We start from the raw sequence: 22044 nt of genomic DNA on the forward strand, positions 1-22044 counted from the left end.
GTTTTTAAAGGATATTTCTAAGGTGCTATGAAAGCCAAATAAATACATGAATAGATACAAAACCAGGGAGATCTCAGTGCCATTACATGTTCCCTGCATGACCAGCATTGTAAAATACTCAGTTCTACTTGTATTATCTATGATGGTGAATGGTTTCTCTCAAGTAGGCTAAAAGGAGTATAAAATTGCAAATCCTGCTCTGCTGAAGTTAATGAGAACTCTCTTGCTAACTTATATGGAATAAATTTCAAGGAATTTGTAAATACGTATTAAACAGGGCTTTGATGAGCCCATGATTTCAGCATGGAAAGCTATATTCCATTCTCACTCTGTGGCTCTAGCCATCTATACTAGTCCAGATGTTTACATGAGACTGCTAATTAAGAATTACTGTATTACTAATACAAATGCTAGATTACATATGCTGAGGTGTTCATGGTCTGCTCTTAAATGCTGACTCACGTTCTCCTTTGTTGTTGGGTATAAGACAGATTCAAGCAATAATCCCTGGGTATTAAAATAGGATCATATAAAAAGTCTGTGCAAATATTTTTGAAGTGTATTCAACCCCTTTTAAGGACACGATTTGAAAGAAACTATGGAATTGCAGTTCTGTTTTAAACCCAAACCCACTGTTAGTTACACTGTTGCAGATTATTTTCCTTGTTTTTCTTAAAATTATTTCAGGAAGGTAATAAAAGTAAACCAACTTATTATCTGACAGCCTCAGTTCAGGTTTCAGTAGAAAATAAGAAGCTGATGTAGGCTTGCACAAACACCCCAAATTCAGACCAGTCACACTCAGTACTTCATTTAAATTTGCCTCTTGATTCCTTTTATCTTGCAGTTCTCCTTTAAGCCTAGACTTACCCGCAAGGCTTGTGGATGTTTGTCTTCCCTTCATTCTACCTACCCTCCCTGAGACCATTCAATATGCAGAAAAGCCCAAGAGCCCTATGCAGAAACAGTAACACAGAGTCCTTCACTGCGTGGCTTTTAGTGATGCCATTTAAAATTTAGCTTTGGTCCCACATATTTAAGATGTAGTCTTCAGCTTTGCTAATCCTTATGTGATGCAAGAGGTTGAGTCACATTAAGTATGAATATGTTGGGCCCCCATTTCTAGAGCCGTCTTACAAGGAGGGAATGGGCAGTAAGACCTGTGCTGCCTGGGAGCAATGTGTCTGGGGCAGGCCTGGCGTGCTTTGGTGCACAATGCTGGGTGAGTATGAGCAGACAACCTTTGTGCTGAGTCTACTCTGTAAGTAAAAACAAAGGCTTTGGTCTGGAGGACTGCAAGTCAGACATTTTTGCCACACAAAAAAAAAGTGCTTCAAAAGTAAAAGCTAACATAATGAAATTGGTTTCTTATCACAGAAGAAAATATGCCCTTGAATTATGAGCCTAGCCAGCAGAGATGGTGTGGCAATGTAACCAGAGATGTAGTAACATGAAGTAACTGTTTTCCTCTAGGCTTTAGCAGACCTTGTATTTTATTTCCATTTTAAAGAGTTGTCTTTACAGTCCATTTGTCCCCTCCTCTTCCTTCTCTTAGTTCATCCCTGTGCAGAAGAGTTAGTGCCCTTATAGGACAAGGTTTCAGGTGATGTTTCAGTTTTATAGCCTCAACATTACCATGAGCAAACATTCACAGCAACCTTTAGCCTCTCTCCTTTCCTGAGTTTTGCTCTTGCTAGTTTTTCACAAACAGAAGTGCGCCGAGTACATCAGAGGGGCAGGCAGAGGTGGAAGCAGGAAGGGGGATAAGGAAGTGCCTGAAAGAAGGATCATACAGCCTGTCTTTGTATCTACGACGTGGAGATCAATTTCATCCCATCCGGGAACAAAACCAACGCAGAGTATCTGAAAGGAAGAGGATTGGAAGGGAGAAAGAAAAGAGACAGCACACACAATGGGTCTAAACTGAACAATAATGAAGAAACAGATGTTGGGTCTGGCCCTTTGGCCTTTGTTTTTCTCACTTCAGGTGCTCCACCAAGTTAGTTCAAATGAGTGTAGCAACAACAATTATGTGATCAATGTGATGCTCATGAATTACTCCGACTTCCCATCTACTACTGATAATTTGAAATCAGCTGTGAAGCAAGCCTTGAAAAGGGTACAAAATGAAGTCCAGCTGACAGGTAAGGCAATGGGTGTTGGTTATCCTTCTCCCACTGTGGTTCCTTGTCACACTTTGTGCCACAGCTTTCTACCCATCTGACCTTCAGCAAACTGCTTCTCCAACAGGCTCTCTGCTTAACTGTTCACCTTACACAGATCTTACAGAAACAATGACCTCCCTCTTGTAAAAACAGGTTTTGCCCATAAATGGGCAGAATCATAATTTGCTTTCATGGTGTTTGAGCAGACTCTTATTACATGCTTTTCTGGAGATATTCAGTTGGGATTTGAAACCCGGGAATTGCTGAACTGGATCAGACAAGCCCAGTGATACATCTAGTGTAGAAACTGGGATGCCCTTGCTTCCTCTCCTGACTGGATTAGCTTGTACTTTCTGAAAATAATTTTCCTCTTGACCTTATCTGTTGATCACATTATGACTTGAAGTGTGAAGAATGTGCAGTCTATATGTTTTCCCTTCGTTTAGAATCACTGCAGAAGATGCTTTTATTTATTTTGATATCTTACCTCTTCTTTCAATATCACCAATCTACTATCACTCTCTAGAATATCATGGGGAAAAGAGGTTCCAGAGAAATGATATCTATTCCCTTTCTGCCCTCTAGCTGAAGAGATTTTGTCAATTTTATCGGAAAATGGTCTCTCAGTTACTTCATACAGTCTTAAAAAATGTCTCTAATAATGGCTAACACTGAAAGTACTTTGTATTGAAAGTACTAAGACTCGGCAGCAGACGTCAGCAGTCCACACTGGAGCAAATTTTACACTCTCATCCTAAGTCGGGGTTAGGTGGTACGTGGACTTGCTAGCAGGTTTTTGGTGGGAGACAACCTAGAACAAGACTGCTCATACAGTGTATTAGTGGTTATCTGCAACTCATGATGCTGTTTACTTTTATGTTTGCATTACAGAATTAAATGTTACAGTCAGTGCCACCTTTCACAGCTTTACCTCATCACTCTATGTCTCACAAGGCTGTCGTACCAGCACCTGCGAAGGTGTGGAGCTCATCAAACAAATTTATGTGAGTAGCGGGCTTCTTTAAGCTGATTTCATAAGAAGACAAGACTTGTTTCTTTCTGCATGTGTGCACGCATATGTGTCTCTCTCTTTCTTTGTTACCTTTTGATCCTGTTATTCAGTTTCAAACACATTTAACAGGGAAGTGGAGTTTTCAAAGAGGAGGTGTTCCTGTAGGTTTTGTGAAGACAAGCAGGCAAATACTGGAGAGATATTCTATGAATGCTTCCTAGAGGCTGTCATTAGATGTTTGATGGCAGTGCCAGCAGCCTTCACCTTCAGGCTCCTTTTCCTACACTTAAGTTGTCCTCTTTTTTGTATCTGCGCAGCTCTTTGTGTGGCCATGTAGTCAAAGCAATCCATTTAAAAAAACCAGCCAAACCATAACCAGAAAAAACCCAACCGAACAACAACTCCAAACTCTCAAACAGCCCAAGCAGAGCAAAAAAGGTCCATTTCCAACTGGATCAGACCCCGATCTGATTCACCATCAGTTTACACAAATACACAAAGGAGACAGTTGTGTGAGGATGGGAACATGGCGGCAAAGAGGTTAGGCTGGCACTGATAACAAAGAAATGCATACGGAACTATGCCCAAAGGGCAAAGATGAAGTGCTCATTTCTCACTAGAGATCACAGAAGTCACGTGGCAAAAACTAGCTGAGTGCCCCAGTGTGCAAAAAGCTTCAGTTAGAACTGGTATCTTGCAAGAAGCTATGTTTCAGTAGATTTTGTCATGTCTAATAACTGTGACCTTTAAGTGTGACCTAAAGCTACTGGTCAGGCCTCTTTTGGTGGTCATGGGATGTTTTAATTTTTTTCATACAAACTTCATATGCACATAGCTAATCATTTTTCTGATACACAGTATCTTGTCATTCCAGCCCTCTGTCTTCTGCAAATGCAAGCGCTGCTGGGGTGTGTAATTTCATATGTACAGTTGTAGCAATTGCAACATTTTAATCCTAACTTGCCATCTCTCGTTTGATGAAAGTCCTGTTCACTGGCACTATTCTGTCCTCTGCCTTTTCTTAGCTTTCTGTGATACCTCCCTCCTTCACTCTAGGTTTGTTCTTTTAACCTTTCTGTAGCTCCTTTGCTACTCTGTTCTTGCTTTTGCTGGATCAATTCTGTGACTCCCTCTCAATATCTTAAAGTTTTCTTTATTTTCCCGTCCTCCTCTCTTGGCCAGTCCTCTGCACTGTCCCCACTACTGACCCTTTCTGATCCCTTGCAGAATACTGGCATGCTTGGTTGTGTTGTCATAGGACCTGCTTGCACTTATGCCACCTATCAAATGGTCTCGTAAGTACCACCTCTTCCCTTAATACTGTGATCTTAAAGATATCAGTTGCTGAACAAAATTGTTTTGTGTACAACATGCCAGCAGAGATGTTTCCTAACAGAGAAGTTAAGAAACATCAGACACCTCGAGGTATATAGTCAAGGCAGTAAGACTCCTATGCATAGCCGCTCTGTTTGGTAGGGAGAAGAAAAGCCCATTCCAGAGCACATAGGTGAAATCCCATTGCTAGCAGGGAAACTTTTCTAATTGTTGACTGTAAGTTGATTGATTAAGAGCTCAAAAGACTTAACTGTGCAGCAACTGCAACAGGAAAGAGATGTTAGCTTAAGGCCTGTAGCCATCACAGTACTGCAGCAACGGGGGTCCTTCTGTGTGGGTGTTCAGTCACTGAGAGGGGCCTGAATTACATGTGGCAAGAGAAGACCCCAAAATCCCAACCATAGAATCATAGAATAGTTAGGGTTGGAAAGGACCTTAAGATCATCTAGTTCCAACCCCCTGCCATGAGCAGGGACACCACACACTAAACTGTGTCACCCAACCATCTTCAGTAAAGAGTTTTTAGAGAGGAAGCAGTCAGTTTAATCCTCACTCCTCTGCCTGAGGAAGCATTCCTGAAGAATGAAATGTCTACTATTGTATTATACATCAATCTCTATGATTCTATTCTGTATTATCTTATGCTTTAATATGTTCATTCTCAGATATTACAAAAAGTGTAAGCTGAATCTACAGACTTCTAGCATAAATCAGTTAAAAACCTCACATCAATCATAACATACAAATCCATATTTTTACTCATGTGGATCACCTGCCTTTTAAAATTTTGGTAACCTTTTGGTTTCACCCAGAGACACTGGGAAGATGAGGCACTTCTACCTCAAGCTTTATATACTTTTAGCTGTATGCTTTTCTTTGAGTGGTATGACCAGAAATGAATACAATGTTACTGGTGAAAGCATGGGATTAATTTATAGAAGAATAAAAAGACTAAATCTTATATATGTAGGACCATGGTAAAATACTATGCAATATACTTCGTTTTATTCATTGTGCCTCCCAACTTTATATTTGCTTTTCTATCTGCTGGATATGGAGCTGCCCAGAATGGTGCTAAAGTATTTTCCTCAGACTCTGACACAGATAAACCAGCATAAATATGAGTAGGGGAAGTTTATGCAAAGCAATGAAGAACACTAACAAGTGGGCAGCTGGCTTTTGCCCATGGTGCAATAGCTTTGCAAATCAGAACAAGTGCCTTACTTTACAGCACTTGAAGCATGGGCAGGGTGGTGTGGGGAAGGCACTTCATGGGCAGTGGGCTGGGATTGTGCAGAACCTGCAGCTGCCCGGCTGCTGTCTGTGCTTGGTTGCCACTCTCTGGGTTTCATTTTAATCTTTGGCTTGTCAGATGGACATTAAGTGACATTGTTTGTTAACTGCAAGAGCTCTATAAGCACAGCATTAGGTGGGATGTGACAGAACAGTGGAAGTAACAAGCATTTGGAATGGGATGAAATTTAACAAGTCCAAATTCTGAAAAATTAATTATTTCTGAATTTAACAATTCTTCACCTAGGGCAGAGTAATGCCAGGCACAAGTATAAGTTGGGAAAGAAGTGGCTGCAAAGCAGCCCTACGGAAAGTGATCTGGTGGGGGCTGGTCAATAGTGGGCTCAACAGGAGTCCCTTGCAGCCCAGAAGACAAACTGCATCCTGGGATGCACCAAAGATAGTATAACTAGCTGTTTAAAAGAGCTGGTTATACTAGCAGATACACATAATCTAATAGAGATTGTCATGCTGTATTCAGTGTGTCCTCCCCTTAAGTACTGGGCCCAACAATTTCAGAAGGATGTGAAGGTCCTTGAATTCACCCAGAGGAGGGCAACAAAGCTGGTGAAAGGGCTGGGAGGCATGTTCTGTGAGGAGTGGCTGAGGACTTTGGGTTTGTCTGGTTTGGAGAAGAGGAGGCTGAGGGGCAACCTCATTGCTCTCTACAGCTTCCTGACAGGGGGAAGTGGAGAGGGAGGTGCCGAGCTCTTCTCATTGGTATCCAGTGATAGGAAGCATGGGAATGGTTCAAAGCTGTGCCGGGGTGGTTTAGATTGGACTTTCGGAAGCATTTCTCTACCAAGGCATTAATCAAAACACTGGAATAAGCTTCCTAGAGAGGTGGTCAATGGCCCAAGGCTGTCAGTGTTTAAGAGGCATTTGGGCAATGCCCTTCACAACATGTTTTAGCTTTTGGTCAGCTCTGAATTAGCCACGCAGTTGGGCTAGATAATGGTTGTAGATCCCTTCAACTGAAGCAGTCTATTCTTTTCTGTTCTAAGTTCAGACAGAATAATGTCCATTTCATTAGTGAAATAGTCTCCCTGACATTACTTATTACATCATCTGTGCCTGTTTCTGTTGCAACAAGTGTAAACCCTGCAATTTGGTAAGTGGGCTTTACCTGGAAAATAAAGTTTTGTCACAATAATGCAAACCACTCTAATAGCCATGTCTTTTGCAGGCTAAGACATTGCCTGTCTTAAAAAAACACCATACAAGGACTAAAATATTTTGAATCTAGTCCGATAAGAATGCAGCATCTAGGAAAATACTTTTATTCTTAAAAAGTTATTGTCTGTGTATAAAAATTATCTTTCTTTTACAAATTTACTGCCAGCAGAGGGTTGCCTTAGTTTTTCTTCCTGTTTGCTGCTGTTGTACAGCTCCTAAAGTATGCCATAGTGAAATTAAAGGAGTTTTCCTTTGAGTTGTAGGAGTAAAGCTTTTTGATGGCAAAAAGCTGTCACCCTTCAGCATTGCCCCAATAAAGAGATCAAATCCATCCCATGTTAACGGCAGCCAGGGAGCAGAATTGGATGGGTCCTCAGGTCTTTGGACTCCTGTCACAGCCCTTGGGCTGAAGTAGTGCATGGTATCCAAAAGAGCATGAGAAACAGGGTCAGTGAGAGAAGCTGCTTGGACCAATTCAACAGGGCCTTATACTGACTTCAAATCATTTTGTGTTCTTGAGAAGCCTTCTGTTTCAGGTTAAAGGGCTGTTAAACTAATGCAGGGCACAAGAGAAGAGGGAGCTGAGGGTGGAAATCACATGGTAGCTGCCTTGGTGTGACAGCAATCTGTTCAAACTTGTCCTCTTGTCTCTCCCTTCAGAGTTGAAACAGTACTGAACCTGCCTCTGATCTCTGTAGGGAGTTTTGGACTGTCCTGCGACTACAAAGTAAACCTAACCCGCCTTCTGACCCCAGCTAGGAAAGTGAATGATTTCTTCTATTATTTTTGGAAAGAATCTCACCTACCATTCAAAACTACAACCTGGGAATCTGTTTACATTTACAAGAGGAATGAAAACTCAGAGGCATGCCTCTGGTAAGAACTGGATCTCTCTCTAACCTGGCTATTGATAAACTTCATCTCCATCCTTGATATGGCTCTTACAAGCTGTCTTTTGGTTCCTACATTTTGGCAGGTCCCTTACAGCTACTAGTGAATAAGAGAAGGAAAACATGAATTACACCTTTTAGCTGCACTGTGTATCTGAATGTTTCATTTGGACTACTTTCCAGTATGCTCAAGCCTTTGCTTTTCTTGTGGACAGCATAGCTCACATGTTGTCCCTGCCAGAAATACCTGTTTACTGCATCCTTGATGTAAATAATGTGACATGAGAGGGTCTCCATAGATGCCTTTTTAGGTTAAGTGTTATCAGTAAAGTTTTTCCACACTGATGACTTCAGACTGTGAAGTCAAAAACATTGTAACTTACTCAAGAAAACAACATACTGTTACTCAAAAACATTTCTGAAGTTCAAACTGTATCTTTCTTTGAACAAAATGACCCTCAATGATTGCAGAGTTTAAGCTATGCTCTCACCAGTTTGGAGCAAAGGAGGCAGTTTTCACTTTGTGGCCTGAAATGTCAGCCTGTACTTGATTCTCAAGAATGTTGGGTTTTCTCCTTGGCTAAAATCAAAGGCTGTTTTTACTCAAATAATAGACTCTTTAATATACTGATATTTATCACTACTCTTCTATTATTGACTTCTATTTAATTTTCAGCTCGTATTTCTTTGCTCCTTCAATTTTTTTCTCAATTCTGGGACATAAAATACTGATCAGGTAAAACAAACAAAGAAACAAACAAAAAAACCCCACCAAAAAACCAAACTGATTTCTTCTCCTAATTTTATAAATGCAGCTCAAAGGCTGCCAAGAATTCATGGAAATAACTATTATTTATCTTTCTAATTCATAACCTGAGGAGGTTGCAGAATTTTAAGTTAAATTTATGACTGTTTTTTTCAGAGTGATATAAGCATGTACTTACAGAACATTTTGTACACAGAATTTGGTTTTTTTTTGTTTCTGAATTAAGGGGCATAAAAACCAACTTCCAGTTCACTGTTTTGTAGATATTTAGGGTCTTTTATGAATTGCTCCTTCTTTTTTAGTATAGATAGCAACTTGCTCGGATAATGCTAACATTACCTCTCTTTGGTGCTTTGAAACATCAGTGCACTTATTTCTTACTACACTCCCTATTTCCCCATGTTTGCAGCTGTAGTTGCTGAATACAACTACACATACTTCAGCTAAATCCCTTTAATCCTGCAGGTTTCATATCTTTCATGGAAGTCTATGCATGTAAATTATTTACCAAGTGTTTCTTACTTTGTCTTTATTAATACTTCTGTTCAGGATCTTCTTTATGATTTCAGAATTGTTCACGTTCCTTTTCTTTATTGTTAAATTAACAAAAAAAATTTAAATTAATGTTGTATCTCTGCCCATTTTTCATCCTAATATAGCTGGAAAAATGCACCTCATTCTGCTTTAATAGAAACTGTCAGCTTGAAAGCTTATGAACTGTCTAATTTAAAAAATCAGTATTTGCTAAAGCACAAGTTATACTGCATGGGCTAATTATTTTTCCCATATATGTATACAAAAAAGTGAATACCCACAGTGATAGCTGAATTAGGTTATGTCTCAACTATGGATATGTTCCTGTGAATTAATGGTTAATGATTCTGCTCCTATAAAAAAATGGGAAGCAAAACATGCTTAGTTTATAGGACTGGGATCTCAGTGTTGCTAAAATAAAAGTTAAGCATTTTGAAAGCAAAGGGATTTCTTTTGGTTTTCCCTCTGCATTAACTTTATTTCAGACGGAATGTCTTCTCAGATACAACATGCTGAGCCAAGAATAGGATTTAGGAGTTGACTGGTTTTGCTTAATCTTTTAGTTAGATTTTACTCACTTGGCTGTGTTCTTTTGCTGTCCTCACTTTTCCCTTTCAAGGTTTAACTGACTAAGTATAGGGGGTTTTTTTGCTGCTACTTTCCTTCACTTCTTTCACAGTCACGGTACACGTGTTTTCTATCTCAGTTCTTTCTGCAGCTCCCTTTTACTCCTATGAACCTTCATAAATGTCTTCTAAGATTAACGCTGATTTCCTTTCTTAATTGTTAATGTCTTATTACATCATTTGTACAACCATGTTCAAATACCTCTGGGTGACTTTCCAAATACTTCTAAGTCTTTCATGCGCTGTATTGATTTTCTCTCTTCTATTGCTGCAGAAAAAAATGTTCTGTACTGCCTTACAAACCCTCTTGTGTGCTGTAAACAGCCTATCTCACATTTTGGCTTATTTAGGAGAATGTGAGGAATTAGGCATTTTCTGACAGTATCTGTGCTCCCTTGTGTCAGGTATATTAATGCACTAGATGCTGGAATCACACTCTTCTCTGAAAAACTGAAGTACAAGGAGATTTTAAGGACTCCAGAGCAGCTAAGAAAAACTGTGAAAGATACAAACCGAAAAAGCAATGGTAAGGATGGGGGGTGGGTGGGGAGGAGGGGACCGAGGGTGCACTGTTCCCTGCTGGTAAGTTGGTTTTCCCAGGAAATCAGGTGTCTCCCTTGGCTACATTTTAGGGATAGACTTTTCACAGAAATGATGGAGAAAACAGATACACCATTTCACATGGATGTAAACAAAAGGTAGCACAAAGCTCCTAGATTCCTCTCTCCATCCCCATAAAATATGAGGGAGAATCCTGGTTCCAGAGAGCCTTTGGGGTGATTTATCCCATCTAGGCACAAGATTCAGAAATCCAGGAATCACAACTCCTCCAAAGAATGGCCTTATATACTACAAGAATGCTTAGCTTTCTAACATTCCTGTGTTTGCAGCCCTGGTACATCTATGGGCCTCAGTTGTGCCATCAAGGGGCACTTCTTCTAGAAGTGACCCATCTAAACTAGAAAAATGGCTGAGTAAATACCTCATCTTCTAAGAATAAGCACCTGGCATCAGCAGGCCAGGTGTGCAAGAGTAGTAAGTAAGCCAATGAAACTATTACTTGAATTCCATTTAGCTGAGAAATGTTCATATTCAGTAGCCCATATGGCATCAGAAATGCTAATGCTTATTTGAGTGGGATAATGGTAGTGCTCTGGTGCAAACAGACAGAAAATGGTGGGGGTGTGGCACCTTTTACTACCTTCCCTCAAATATCCCTGTCTTACTGCAGAGAAGCTGTAGTTCTGTGCCTGGGTCCCAGCACAGCGCAGGTAATGTGCTTTAGCCCAGCATTGCTCTACTGCTTAGTGCTCAAGCACGGGGGAGCAGGCAAATGTCCTCTTCTTGTCTGTACCTTTCACCAATCTGTCTCCATTTTTGCCCAATCTATAGTGATCATCATGTGTGGCTCTCCATCTGATGTCAGCACAGACCTAGGGATGGAGGAAGTGGATAAGGACATTGTTATCATCCTGATAGATCTCTTCAAGTAAAGTATCACCTTTGCTTTTCCTCTTCTTTGCAGTTTGCTGAAGGATAGAGATAATGGAAATAGTAGAGTGGAACTGCTTGGTTGAAGAAATGCTTTCTCACAAAATGTTTTCCATTGCCGTCTTTCCTCATGTCTTGCCGTTTATCTAAGCCGCTTGGTGTTCCATTCGTGGCACGTTGTCTGCCACATCCCCTTTTGTGCACATAATATTTTTCTAGGGCAGTGACAGAGCAGGTAGGGATAATGTCAACCTGTGGACCCATAAGTGTGGGAAGCCATGAGAGAACCAAAGAGTCAGAATGGTCATGAGCTGTTCATATGAGATAATGTGTATTTTTCATACACTCTGCCCAACCAGACAATTAGGTAAATGTGGCTTACAGTATCTTTTCCTAGGCTCCATTGATTGCATTTTAAAATTATTTAAAAGAGCAGTAAGACTGTGCCTTCCACTGTATAACTCTTGCATTTTATAACTGGCTTTTCAATGTCTTTATAACTACATAAATCTAACTTTTCAGAGGCATTTCTTAGTATACAGCCTAACTTTTATGTGGTTCAGTTTCATCTTTATATTACTAATTACAAAATCTTTATAGATGAAGACTGATATAAATTGGCCTTATCAATGGTAGCCTCAAAAGCTTTGTCTGTATATGAGGACCACGAGCTGATCTCTGGCCCTAAGCCTAAGTGACACAGCACAGCTCACATCCATAGGGCTAAGTGTAGATGCCCAAACTGCTTTTCGAGTACGGCTTCAAACACTGTAGCAAGTCACAGTCTGAGAGAAAGCTAGAACAAAACCATGTCCAGGACTGTGCTGGCAGCTTAACAGTATGGATGATCACAAGATAAATATATGTGTCCATATCTTGATCTTACTTAGTTCACTGTTGATACAGCAACAGAACCCCTGACTTCCTGTGGGGCTTCCCAGCCCTCGTGTCTAAAGCTGACTTTGACAGGGTAGGGCTGAGGAGCTTTGGGTTAATGACTTCAGTCATTTGACTTTTGGATCTAAACTGGAGCCTGTGGTTCAAATTCTAACAGGATCTTCTTTGTCTTGTACGCTTTCGACTTCACCATATATATTTTTCAGAAGCGCCTCTGAGAACTTAAGACTTTCACCAGTTTATTCAGGCACTAGAAATACCCAGTTGCTTTTCCTGAGGCAACTGGACACAATTCCTGTTTCTTTGCAAATGCACAATGGGGACTATGTATGTAAGTGATTTTACTTACTGGTAAATTTGGCTTGTATAATTGTTGCCTCACAATAGGTGAGGGCAGCTAGGGGCTTCTCTGCTATGATATGCATCCTTCCGATATACCCAGCTGCCTCAGCCCTTTTTACATGCTGTCCTCCTTAAATTTGCTACATACCCCTGATTTTGCTGAATAACTCAAATCATGTTCTTCCTCTTAAAGCAGAAACAAAATACAAACAATGTGTTAGATGTAAACTCAAGCTGTAGAAGACAGTAGACAAAGTTCCATGCTTCTGTAGGAGGCAAGTCCCTCAGCCAAAGTGATGGATTTAAAGTTTCTTCAGCTCTGAGACCTCTGGCAGCCAGAACACAAAGACGGTGTTTAAACCTCCTTCAGGGGAGGTGGGATGGTGTAGGATTATCCAGTCTGGTGGAATCTAACAAAGTTTCTTTTTCACCTGGCTAATTCAGTCCAAGCCTGAATGAAGAGCATTTAGAAATTCTTCAGGGTGAAAAGTGCAATGTAAAAGTCAGAAGGTCCAGGGAAAGTCAGGGACGGGACTCTGGTGTCAGAATTCCATCTGATGGCTTCGGATTAGAGCTTGCAGTATCCAAAAATTCTTAATATAATACTGAATGAACAAATAAATCATGATCAAACATGAATAGTAAGAGAAGGCTCATATATTTTTTATTTTTAGTATATCTGGCTATAGGAATGACAGATGCTGCCATTTGACACTAATATCTATCACTAAATTCCTCTGTTACATGTGAACCCAGTCATGGCCAGTCTGCAAAGCAATTCCAGATGGCCTTTCAGGGTGATGAAACCAAAGATACCTGAAAGCTATAACCTTTTCTGCTTATTTTAGCATAGTTTTCAAGTTCACACAGTTTTCCTGAATTTTCCTAGCTTACTGAATTAAACAAACAAATCAATATGCTGCTCTCTGCACCTCTGATTGTTTTATGCCCTCCTATTAAATGCTTTTAATGCAAATCCTGCTGTGATTTCTAGCAAGAAATACCAAAATTAGGGTAACTTGCACAAGAGTGCAGAAGAGGTCAGAAACATGCACAATAACATGAAGAAACTACAGCCTGCAGTACTGTGGATTCCAAGAAGAGAATCAGTTTTAATGAAGTCCTGCTTGAAAGAATAGAAATAAATAGAACAGAAAGCAAACAATTACAGTAATAACAATAATTCACTGCAGCCTTTGAGTTTCAGATTGCTAGATCTCTGTGATATTACCTTTTAATGTAGTTAAGCACAGAAGTTGGCATCTGGGAATGAACAACACAGAGTTTTGTCCATGATGAAATTTTATTTTTACAACTGTGGTGTTAACCTGTTAAATAACAGTGCTGCTGGGAAGAGGAGAGTGATTCTGTCATGGTTACCATTTCCCCTGTGGCTGATTGTTTGTGGGGTTCTTGTGCTTTGCTTTGCAGTACTATGTACTTCAGGAACAACACCTCAGCCCATTACATGCAGAATGTACTTGTCCTGACTCTGCCACCAGCTAATTACAGCTTGAATACTGTAACAACTGAGGATGCTGTCCTGGTAACCACACTATTTTGTATCTGACTAATGCATTCAGTTCATTCATGTTCATGCACTAGGAAATAAAAACTAAAAATGCAGCTGTAATCATCCCCCATCATGCTTCTACGCTGGTATTTTCTTACATTATCGCAGGATGACATTTTGTCCTGCTGTAATGTTGTAAAACCATAATATCATAAGGCAAACATTCAGGCTCTTATATTCCTGCTTTGTGAAGTTCAACTCAAGCTTTTAATTTGGTCTGCACATGTCATGTTCACTGGGCATGAAGGAGATTTGTAGGTACATGGCCTTCTGACTCCAATTCTGAGTGACTGACAATCTTATATGTAGCTGCAAGGCACCACTGAAGGGAGATTTATAGGTGTAATTGAGATGTGAGCATGGAAAGTTCAGAACTAATAAATGTTGACTGATTTTTGTGTACAGATATATATAAGCAGTGGCAACCATTGCTGTTTCTGTCCAGGGGCTTTCCAGTTAAACTTCAAATATAGGATTTTGTTGTTGTTGTTTTTCTGCAGGAAATACGTATTTTTTTATTTCCTGGAAAGCAGAAACTGTGCAAACACTGTGTCTGCTTAGTGAAACTGGTACTCCTGCCATCTGCCCAGGAACCAGACTCTACATGTGGAGTTCCTCCCAGGATTTGTGGCTTTGAGTGCCAGCTCTCCAGTAGGCAGCCTGAAGATTCTGGCTGGATTAACAGGGATTTCAGATCCCCCAGCCTCAGCTCAACACTTTCTGGGTGCCAGCTCTATGGCAGGCTGCTGGAAATTCTGGCACAGCTCCTTGTCCCTGAGCTGTGGCCATCTGGAAGCCCAGACTTGCTGGCATCACACCAGATTATTTGCACAGAAAGTCTAATCTAAAGCCAGGGACTTTGGGTCCTGCTGAGCAAGCCTACTCAGAACCTACAGTGTAGGATTTCTTGAATCCTATGTATCAGGATCAACATGCCAGAGCTTTACATGGGCCTTTTACAAGTTTTCACCACCTCCCTGTCTTCACACACCAAAAATATATTTGTTTACTTTTATTTTTCCAAGTGAGAACATTGATGTGGCTTTGCCCATCTACTTACTCAGTGTTCAGCAGATTCTGGTCTTCCATGCGGAAGCTTTTGCCAAAAGGAGACCACCACAGATATTGTAGTTTTAACGTAGACATGTGAACTCTCAAATTGCCATTTTTCTTTTTCTCCTGTTGTAGATGGAAGATGAATTTGTTGTTGGATATTTTAATGCAGTCTTGCTGTTTGGACATATTCTGAAGAAAATTACCTCCTCCCAGAGCCCAGTGTCACCTCTTAGTTTCATCAGCGAATCCCGAAATATCACTTTTGAAGGTAAAAAACCAGTCCTGTGTAGGGTTCACTAAATTGATGAAGGGAAAGAAATTTGGTTTTAAGCATTCTAATGATAAGTCACTTCTTCACTAAACAAGTCAAAGCTCTTCAATGAGTTTTATTCCAACCCTTTTTTCTTTTTCTGTCATTTTTTTTCCAAGGATGTTATCTTCAATATCAGCAGAAGCACTATATAGCAGTTGTGCAGAATCACCTCAGTGTACACCACACAAAAGAGAGAGAAATTCAAAAAGACAGTAATTTGAAACATTACAATTAGCAACAGACTGAGGACCAGACTCCTTTCTGGGCTTTCCTGCTACTTTGAAGTAAAGAGCACATTTAAAGAATGTTGCTGCCTAAGGAGAGGTAGGGGCAGGAGGAGAGACAGAGCTCCTCAGTCAGCAGAGGTGGAGGACAGGGATGAGGACCAGAAGCTGGTGTCATTCTTTTGACAGAGCTGAACTCTCTATAGGGACACTATTTGGAGAATGAGAAGGGAGCTGGAAGAGTGAGGCATATGGGTAGGTTTCGGGGTCCATGCTTCCTCCAGAGGCAACCTGGCATTCAAGTTGTTAATTTGCAACAGTAACGTTCCTAAGCTTTCCCTAAAGGTCTAGTCTTGACTTGAGGCCAGAATGTGTGAAATATGATTGAAGTTCAAAATGACATCCACTTAGTCTGCTTTAATGAAATAGTTTCAACCTTTTCAACCAGTTTACAAAGGCCTGGGTGCCTGCAGTGAGTGTAAGCCAGCTAGCAATGGGTTGGCTCTTAGTCAACTTTCTTGTTGCTCTCACAGGTTGTCTAGCACCAGTGGGCTTTTGTAGATCACAGGCTTAAAATCACAGAATTTGGTTATTAGGAAAAGACAGAGGCAAGACTTGGATAAAGAAGGGACAACATTACCTCTCTGGAGGCAAGGTCCCTGCTGTAACTTCAATTCACAGGTCTGTACCAAAATGATGACTCAAAGCTTTGTGTTTGTCTCACCTGCTTTCAGCAAACATGTTTGTAGAAGTTTCCCAAATTTTCCTAATATGGCCTAACAGGTTTTAGGCTTATCTTTGCTTTAGCTGTGGTATCCTAAACCTATCAAAATACAATTTAATAATTCTTCCTGGAGACAGTATCCTTTTTTGAGTATCAGTAAACTCATCTGTTCAATTTCACTTCAAATGTGAAATGTAAGTTGCACAAACTTATCCAAATTCAATCTCACACTGTAATGCTTCACATCAGTTATAGGTTTAATTAAAAAAGAAAAAAGGTGCTGAGCCTCCTTCATTTTTTCTTGTGCTGGAGGCTGGGAGAGCAGGGAGTCCATACAATAATTCTTTTGATATTAAGAAGGTGGACCATGAAAAACTTAGCACCGATTTTTGAGAGGAAAAGGGAGAAGGTAATTCCTGAACTAAAATAATGGTGCTGAACTTCAAGAAAAATAAAGTAAGTCATCAGCAACAGCAGCAAAAAGCAATCTGAAGCTTATCAAAAAGTCTATTCTGACAAAAGAAGGGCAAAAGTAAGGTGCGACTTCCAGGAGTGGTGGGTATTGGCTAAGCTTGTGCACTTGGTGAAATGACTGACTTCATGAGAGCAAAATGAAGCCATGCTGAGGGACCTAGGAAGTTCCACCTTAAAATCCTTGGAATGTGCTATATAGGCAATTTCTCAGCCTGCACAATTGCTGACATACAGGGTCAGGAGGCTGAAGTGAGAAAAAAATGGTTAAAATAGTATTATTAGAGCCAAGCAGGTAGCTCTTAAAAGAGTGAGGGGAATTAAAGTATCTCTATATTTCCTTTCTTGCTGATAGATTCAAACTGTGGGTGGAAACAGGCCAAATGTCCCTACGAGTGAGGTTACTCTGACATTCTTCGTATGCTGAGGAAACCTGACAAATACATTTTTCTATAGCTGGAGGAAGACTTTCCTCTTCAGTGCAGTCAGTTCAACCCCTGTTGTTGGATTTTGTAGAGAAAATGTAGTATGCTATTAAGGCAGAAGTAGCGTTATGCTGAGCTGATATGTATTCTAGCATGCACATGAAGAAGATGAATACCCCAAGCATCAAAATCCTTTTATTTATCCTAATCCTTCCTGCCACATACTTGTGTTTCTGAGAATGCAGGCCCTCTGACTAATTCCTTATGTCTGCAGGTGTACTGGGTCCTGTGACTCTAGATGAATTTGGAGACATTGATACAAATTTGACGCTACTGTACACGTCACAGACTGCAAATTACGTACGTATGTCCAGGGAGCAACTGTTTGACCTTATGTGTGAAGGGAGAAACAAGATGCCCTGTACAATTGCATAAGAATGATGAAATTAACCACAACGTAAGCAGTGGCATGCCAAGGCATGCTGTACATGCCGGGAGAGGATCACGAGAGGTGTGCTGGAGATTGACAGGGTTGATGTCATCTGGTGATTCAGTAAGTGAAGTACAGCTGGTACTTTGTGGGATTGATACATTTCTTTTCAGAGAGAGGGGACGAATGAGGAAGAATATGGCAGCTAAACATATGGCTAAGCTGAGGAATGCACCACTGCGGCAGAAAGAGCAAGAATTATTTGAGTTTGGGCAATATGCTTATTACTGGTAGTTTGAAGCAAGGGACAAAAGAAGGAGAGCAAAGCTGCTGACTGCATTTCTTCCCTCCTACACCCATAGTTCAAACCTCTTCTATATTTCAACACTCACAACAACGAGACACATATGGAGACTGCCAGTCCGGATTTTGTCTGGAAGAACCATAAGCTGCCCAGTGATACTCCAAGCACTGGTGAGATACCCATTAAACCTACCTCTTTGAAGGCAAGTCACACAATCCTGAGATCTGCCTACTGCCAATCCAGCACGCTACTTCCACATTGCTCCAGCCAGTGTTGGGGGGAGAACAGCTTCTTTCCTTCCCCTGCTCCAGCCCCCCATGTTCTCTGCATCCAGCTCAGTTCTAAACGTGCATTTCTGCTTAGGAGCTGCTATGAAGTTTCCTGTAGACTCCTTACTGTACCAGTGATTGTGGGGAACACCATGGTGTGTTTTGGAAGAGGTTACCCCTGAACATATAACCTTTATTAGAAGATGGTGTGAATTGCTTAAAAGACTGTTAAGGAAAGGCAGCAGAGTTAAGGTTATGATGAGTTTTCTGACTCTGCATTGCAACATGGTGGCTTCTGCTTGCCCCTTTGTCCTTGTTGAGGAGAGGACACAGCACAGTGCATATTCAGGGTGCTTCTATGAAGGGGTCTCTTAGAAGAGCTGTTGCTTTGCAAAAGGACAATGGGAAACTAGGTTATTGTTCTATCTACAGTATCTACATTTTTAATCTGAAATCCCAGAAATCACCACTTCTTCTGCTTTTGAGATTTTGGTGACTCCTGGATAGAGTGGATGAACCCTCTTGTTATTCAGCGCAGCAGAGTACAACCTTGTCAGTCTGATCAGATTGAGATTATTTCCCCAATTATACTGCTGCCACATGGTTATGGGCAATGGAAAGGTATATGCTTCAGGGTATGATCTGCAGGATAAAAATTACTGCAGTGGCAGTGGTTGAAAGGGCCAGTGCACGGTGGATTAATATTCACCTGAGTCATTCCCACCAGAGACTGTCCAAAGTGCCACTGTTAAAGTTCTCTGCTAAAGGCCTCCATCAGTTTGCTGTGTTGCTTACCTCTGTTAGGGATTAGGTAAAGCAATAACTGAAGAAACAAACACCTTCTGCTAATTAAGAGTCCATTCACAGTAAGGTGGTACATGGGTTCAAACATTTTTGTTCCTCAGTAAAGTGAATCAGATGTCTTCAAATTAGGGCTTACCCCTCCTAAGAGAAGCAGGAGTGTGTTGCCACGGACACATGGGAGCTGCCAGGAGCAGGTAGTGGCACTGACGAGACTCCAGTTAGACAGCTCTGGAGAAAGCAGAGGGAGTTCAGTGGAGCTCTTATTTTTCAAATGTGATCAAATCTGTAGCCTCCCTTAGTACAACCACGAGTCCTGCTTGTGCAGAGACAGCAATGTTGCACAGGTCAACCACAGGGTGTCCCTGCAGCTCCCCAAGCCATGTGCTGCCTGGCTGCAGTCTTATCAGTATTGTTCCAGTCCCATTCTCATCCATGCCTTGGGCCCCCCAACATGCTGTGTTGTCAGTGGATCTTTGTATCTTTAAAACATTCCCTTGAGTGTGTCCTTGTTTGAAGCTGCTGTACAAGGGCAAAAGGAAAATGGGAATTGCAGAAAGCCAGTGTCTACAAACCAGGAGCTTAATATTCTGCACTTAACATGGGCCTGACTTGTGGCCAAGATATACTAAACCAAAGCAAAACCACCTCCCACAGGCACTTGATTATTTTGTTTCCACATTTTTGAAAATGAACCTTCCTTTAGTGTGAGTCTAAATAAATACATTCCCCCAAAGGGCAACTTTTTACTGCCAAAGTTTAAGTTATGGCCATGCTTTGCCAAAGCCAGTCAAAACTTTCCAATCAGAAATAGGTTTTTTCCTCCAGGGAGGTGTACAGACACAGAAACCAGAGTTCTGCTGCTTCCTAAGCTCTAATTGAGAACAGCTGAGCCAGTTCTGCTACCCTCCTTCCTCCTGGCAGCCCATAAAGAAAGGGGCTTCATCCACATTTTCTCATTGCTCAGGAAGTTTTAACCCTCGCTCTAAACATGGATAAGGTCAGCCGCCATTACACAAAGGTTTCTGGTTCCAGAAGGCCTGAAAGTAGTTAATTTGTGAGGCACTCTCCCTTTACATGTTGTAATACTAAAAGCCAGGTGGTGGTAGCAGAGCCTCAGGAATGGGAAATTGTGGTCCCACCGCAGAGGAAAATACAACCTGCTGATTGTTAAGCAGCAAACCACGATTCACACAGTTTAAGTTTGAAAGAATTCGTACGAAATGCACATTCTCACGCTTTGCACATTCTCATGGATCTGTCCTTTTGTTAGTGGTGACTTACTGTCATTTCTTGGGGGAGGGAAACGTTCGTACTGACAGTTTTCAGTGGAGAATCAAACTAACATTAAGTTAGTAGGAGCCCGTGAGACTGGTGCTGGGATGAGCACATCGAATGAAGGTGGGGAGACGTGATACACAAGAAAAATCGATGCCAGAAAGCTAAATCCAAATCCCAGAGGAGTTCCTAAATTGAATTCCATGTCAGATGCAGACGCATTGGTATACTGAAAATCCCTGCTCAGTTGCTGCCTGATTCTGAGGGCAGCTAGTGTGTGTCATGTTGCTTTTTATGTATTTATTAATTTTTACACTGCATCATTCTTCCATGTCCCTTTATTTCTGTTTCTGAGAACAGGCAGAATTGCATTAGCCTCGTAAGACTGAGTAGCTCCACTCTTCTACCATCCATAACCTATACAGCAATCTGAAAAACCCCAGATTCGCCTCAGTCTTCTTTCCCTGAGAGACTTGCTCAGTAGAGTAGGCATACTCCAGACATGTGGCCACCAGATGAAGCTCTGCACTAATGGCCTGTTCCTCTTCAAAGGAAGTTGGTGGCTGCAATTTTTCTTCCCAGTACACCTGAGCTCCAAGAACTGACCCAAAACAGGCTTCAGGTTGCTTTTCCACATTTAGACAATCAAAATTACAACCTTAACTAGTCAGTTCTCAGCCTTGTCTGTCCTGCCTGCCTGCTCAGGATTAGGCCACTCATGTGCTCTGTGGTTTTGGGTCTAAGTCCTCAGATGCCTGAACAGCCTGGTTCTCAAATTGTTTGGCACCTGGCAGCTTCTAAGGACTTTACTAGCTTTGTGCTGTCACTAGATTAATTTCCCTCTACAGCATATGAATTTCTTATTGAAGAGTACTGTCCACTCAGCAGCACTTGTCTTCCATGTTCAGAAGTTAATTCATAGTCTCCGAAGGTCTGCCTACCACAGCTGTAGAATGCCTTTAAACAACCGGTCCAATAAGGGGAGAACCCATATCTGAAATGCTAAAAGCTGTACCATGCCAGTGACTCTGATTTCAAGTGGTCAACTGCTTACCCCATCTACAGCCAATCCTGCAGAAAGTCGTGTCCAAGGTTTGTCTCCACAAACCACTCTTAGGAGGTTACTGCAAGGAGAAGTTTGGCTGCTTCGTTTTTTAAAATGTGGTTACTGAGAAAAGTAATCCTTACTCCTGGACTGTCCTAGTTTGTTTTAAAGAGAACACCTAGAAACTGCTGCTGAGTCGATGTGAGATTTAGTGCTGTTAAATTCACCTCCCATCTGGGTGTCCTTACAGAGAGCCCCTGCCTTAGGCAGGGATTTAAGACTGCACTGCTCCAGGTTGTGCTTCATCCTGCACATGCCATCTTTCGGCAGTGCTGGAATTTACCAAAGCCTCTCAATTTGGATGTGACCAAAGAATACCCATTTCAGATACTGTGACTTGCACATATGTGGGGGAGCGTAATTTTTTAAATATAATACTGGTTTTCAGCATCCTCTGTCAAGTTTTTTATTTTTCAATTTTCTTTTTGCAGGCCCACACATCTTGACTATTGCTGTCTTTACACTCACAGGAATTGTGATTCTGGTTCTGATCATCTCTTTGCTGATTCTAAGGTACCAATGCCTTTGGCCTTCAGTTTGTCCT

General features: G+C 41.2%; 1 protein-coding gene across 1 annotated transcript in view; it reads left to right on the forward strand.

The window, feature by feature from the left end:
* Positions 1 to 1933: 1933 nt before the first annotated feature.
* Positions 1934 to 22044, forward strand: part of GUCY2C (guanylate cyclase 2C (heat stable enterotoxin receptor)) — a 43489-nt gene continuing 23378 nt past the window's right edge. The window contains exons 1-11 of the mRNA XM_010023545.1: positions 1934 to 2144; positions 3057 to 3169; positions 4405 to 4472; positions 7642 to 7857; positions 10202 to 10323; positions 11190 to 11286; positions 13959 to 14073; positions 15289 to 15424; positions 17588 to 17673; positions 18106 to 18217; positions 21932 to 22013. Coding sequence (XP_010021847.1) covers positions 1934 to 2144; positions 3057 to 3169; positions 4405 to 4472; positions 7642 to 7857; positions 10202 to 10323; positions 11190 to 11286; positions 13959 to 14073; positions 15289 to 15424; positions 17588 to 17673; positions 18106 to 18217; positions 21932 to 22013 — 1358 coding nt within the window. The remainder of the gene's footprint in view (positions 2145 to 3056; positions 3170 to 4404; positions 4473 to 7641; positions 7858 to 10201; positions 10324 to 11189; positions 11287 to 13958; positions 14074 to 15288; positions 15425 to 17587; positions 17674 to 18105; positions 18218 to 21931; positions 22014 to 22044) is intronic.

The sequence above is a fragment of the Nestor notabilis genome, unplaced genomic scaffold, assembly GCF_000696875.1.
Source record: "Nestor notabilis isolate BGI_N333 unplaced genomic scaffold, ASM69687v1 scaffold10121, whole genome shotgun sequence".
Taxonomy (NCBI): Eukaryota; Metazoa; Chordata; class Aves; order Psittaciformes; family Psittacidae; genus Nestor; species Nestor notabilis.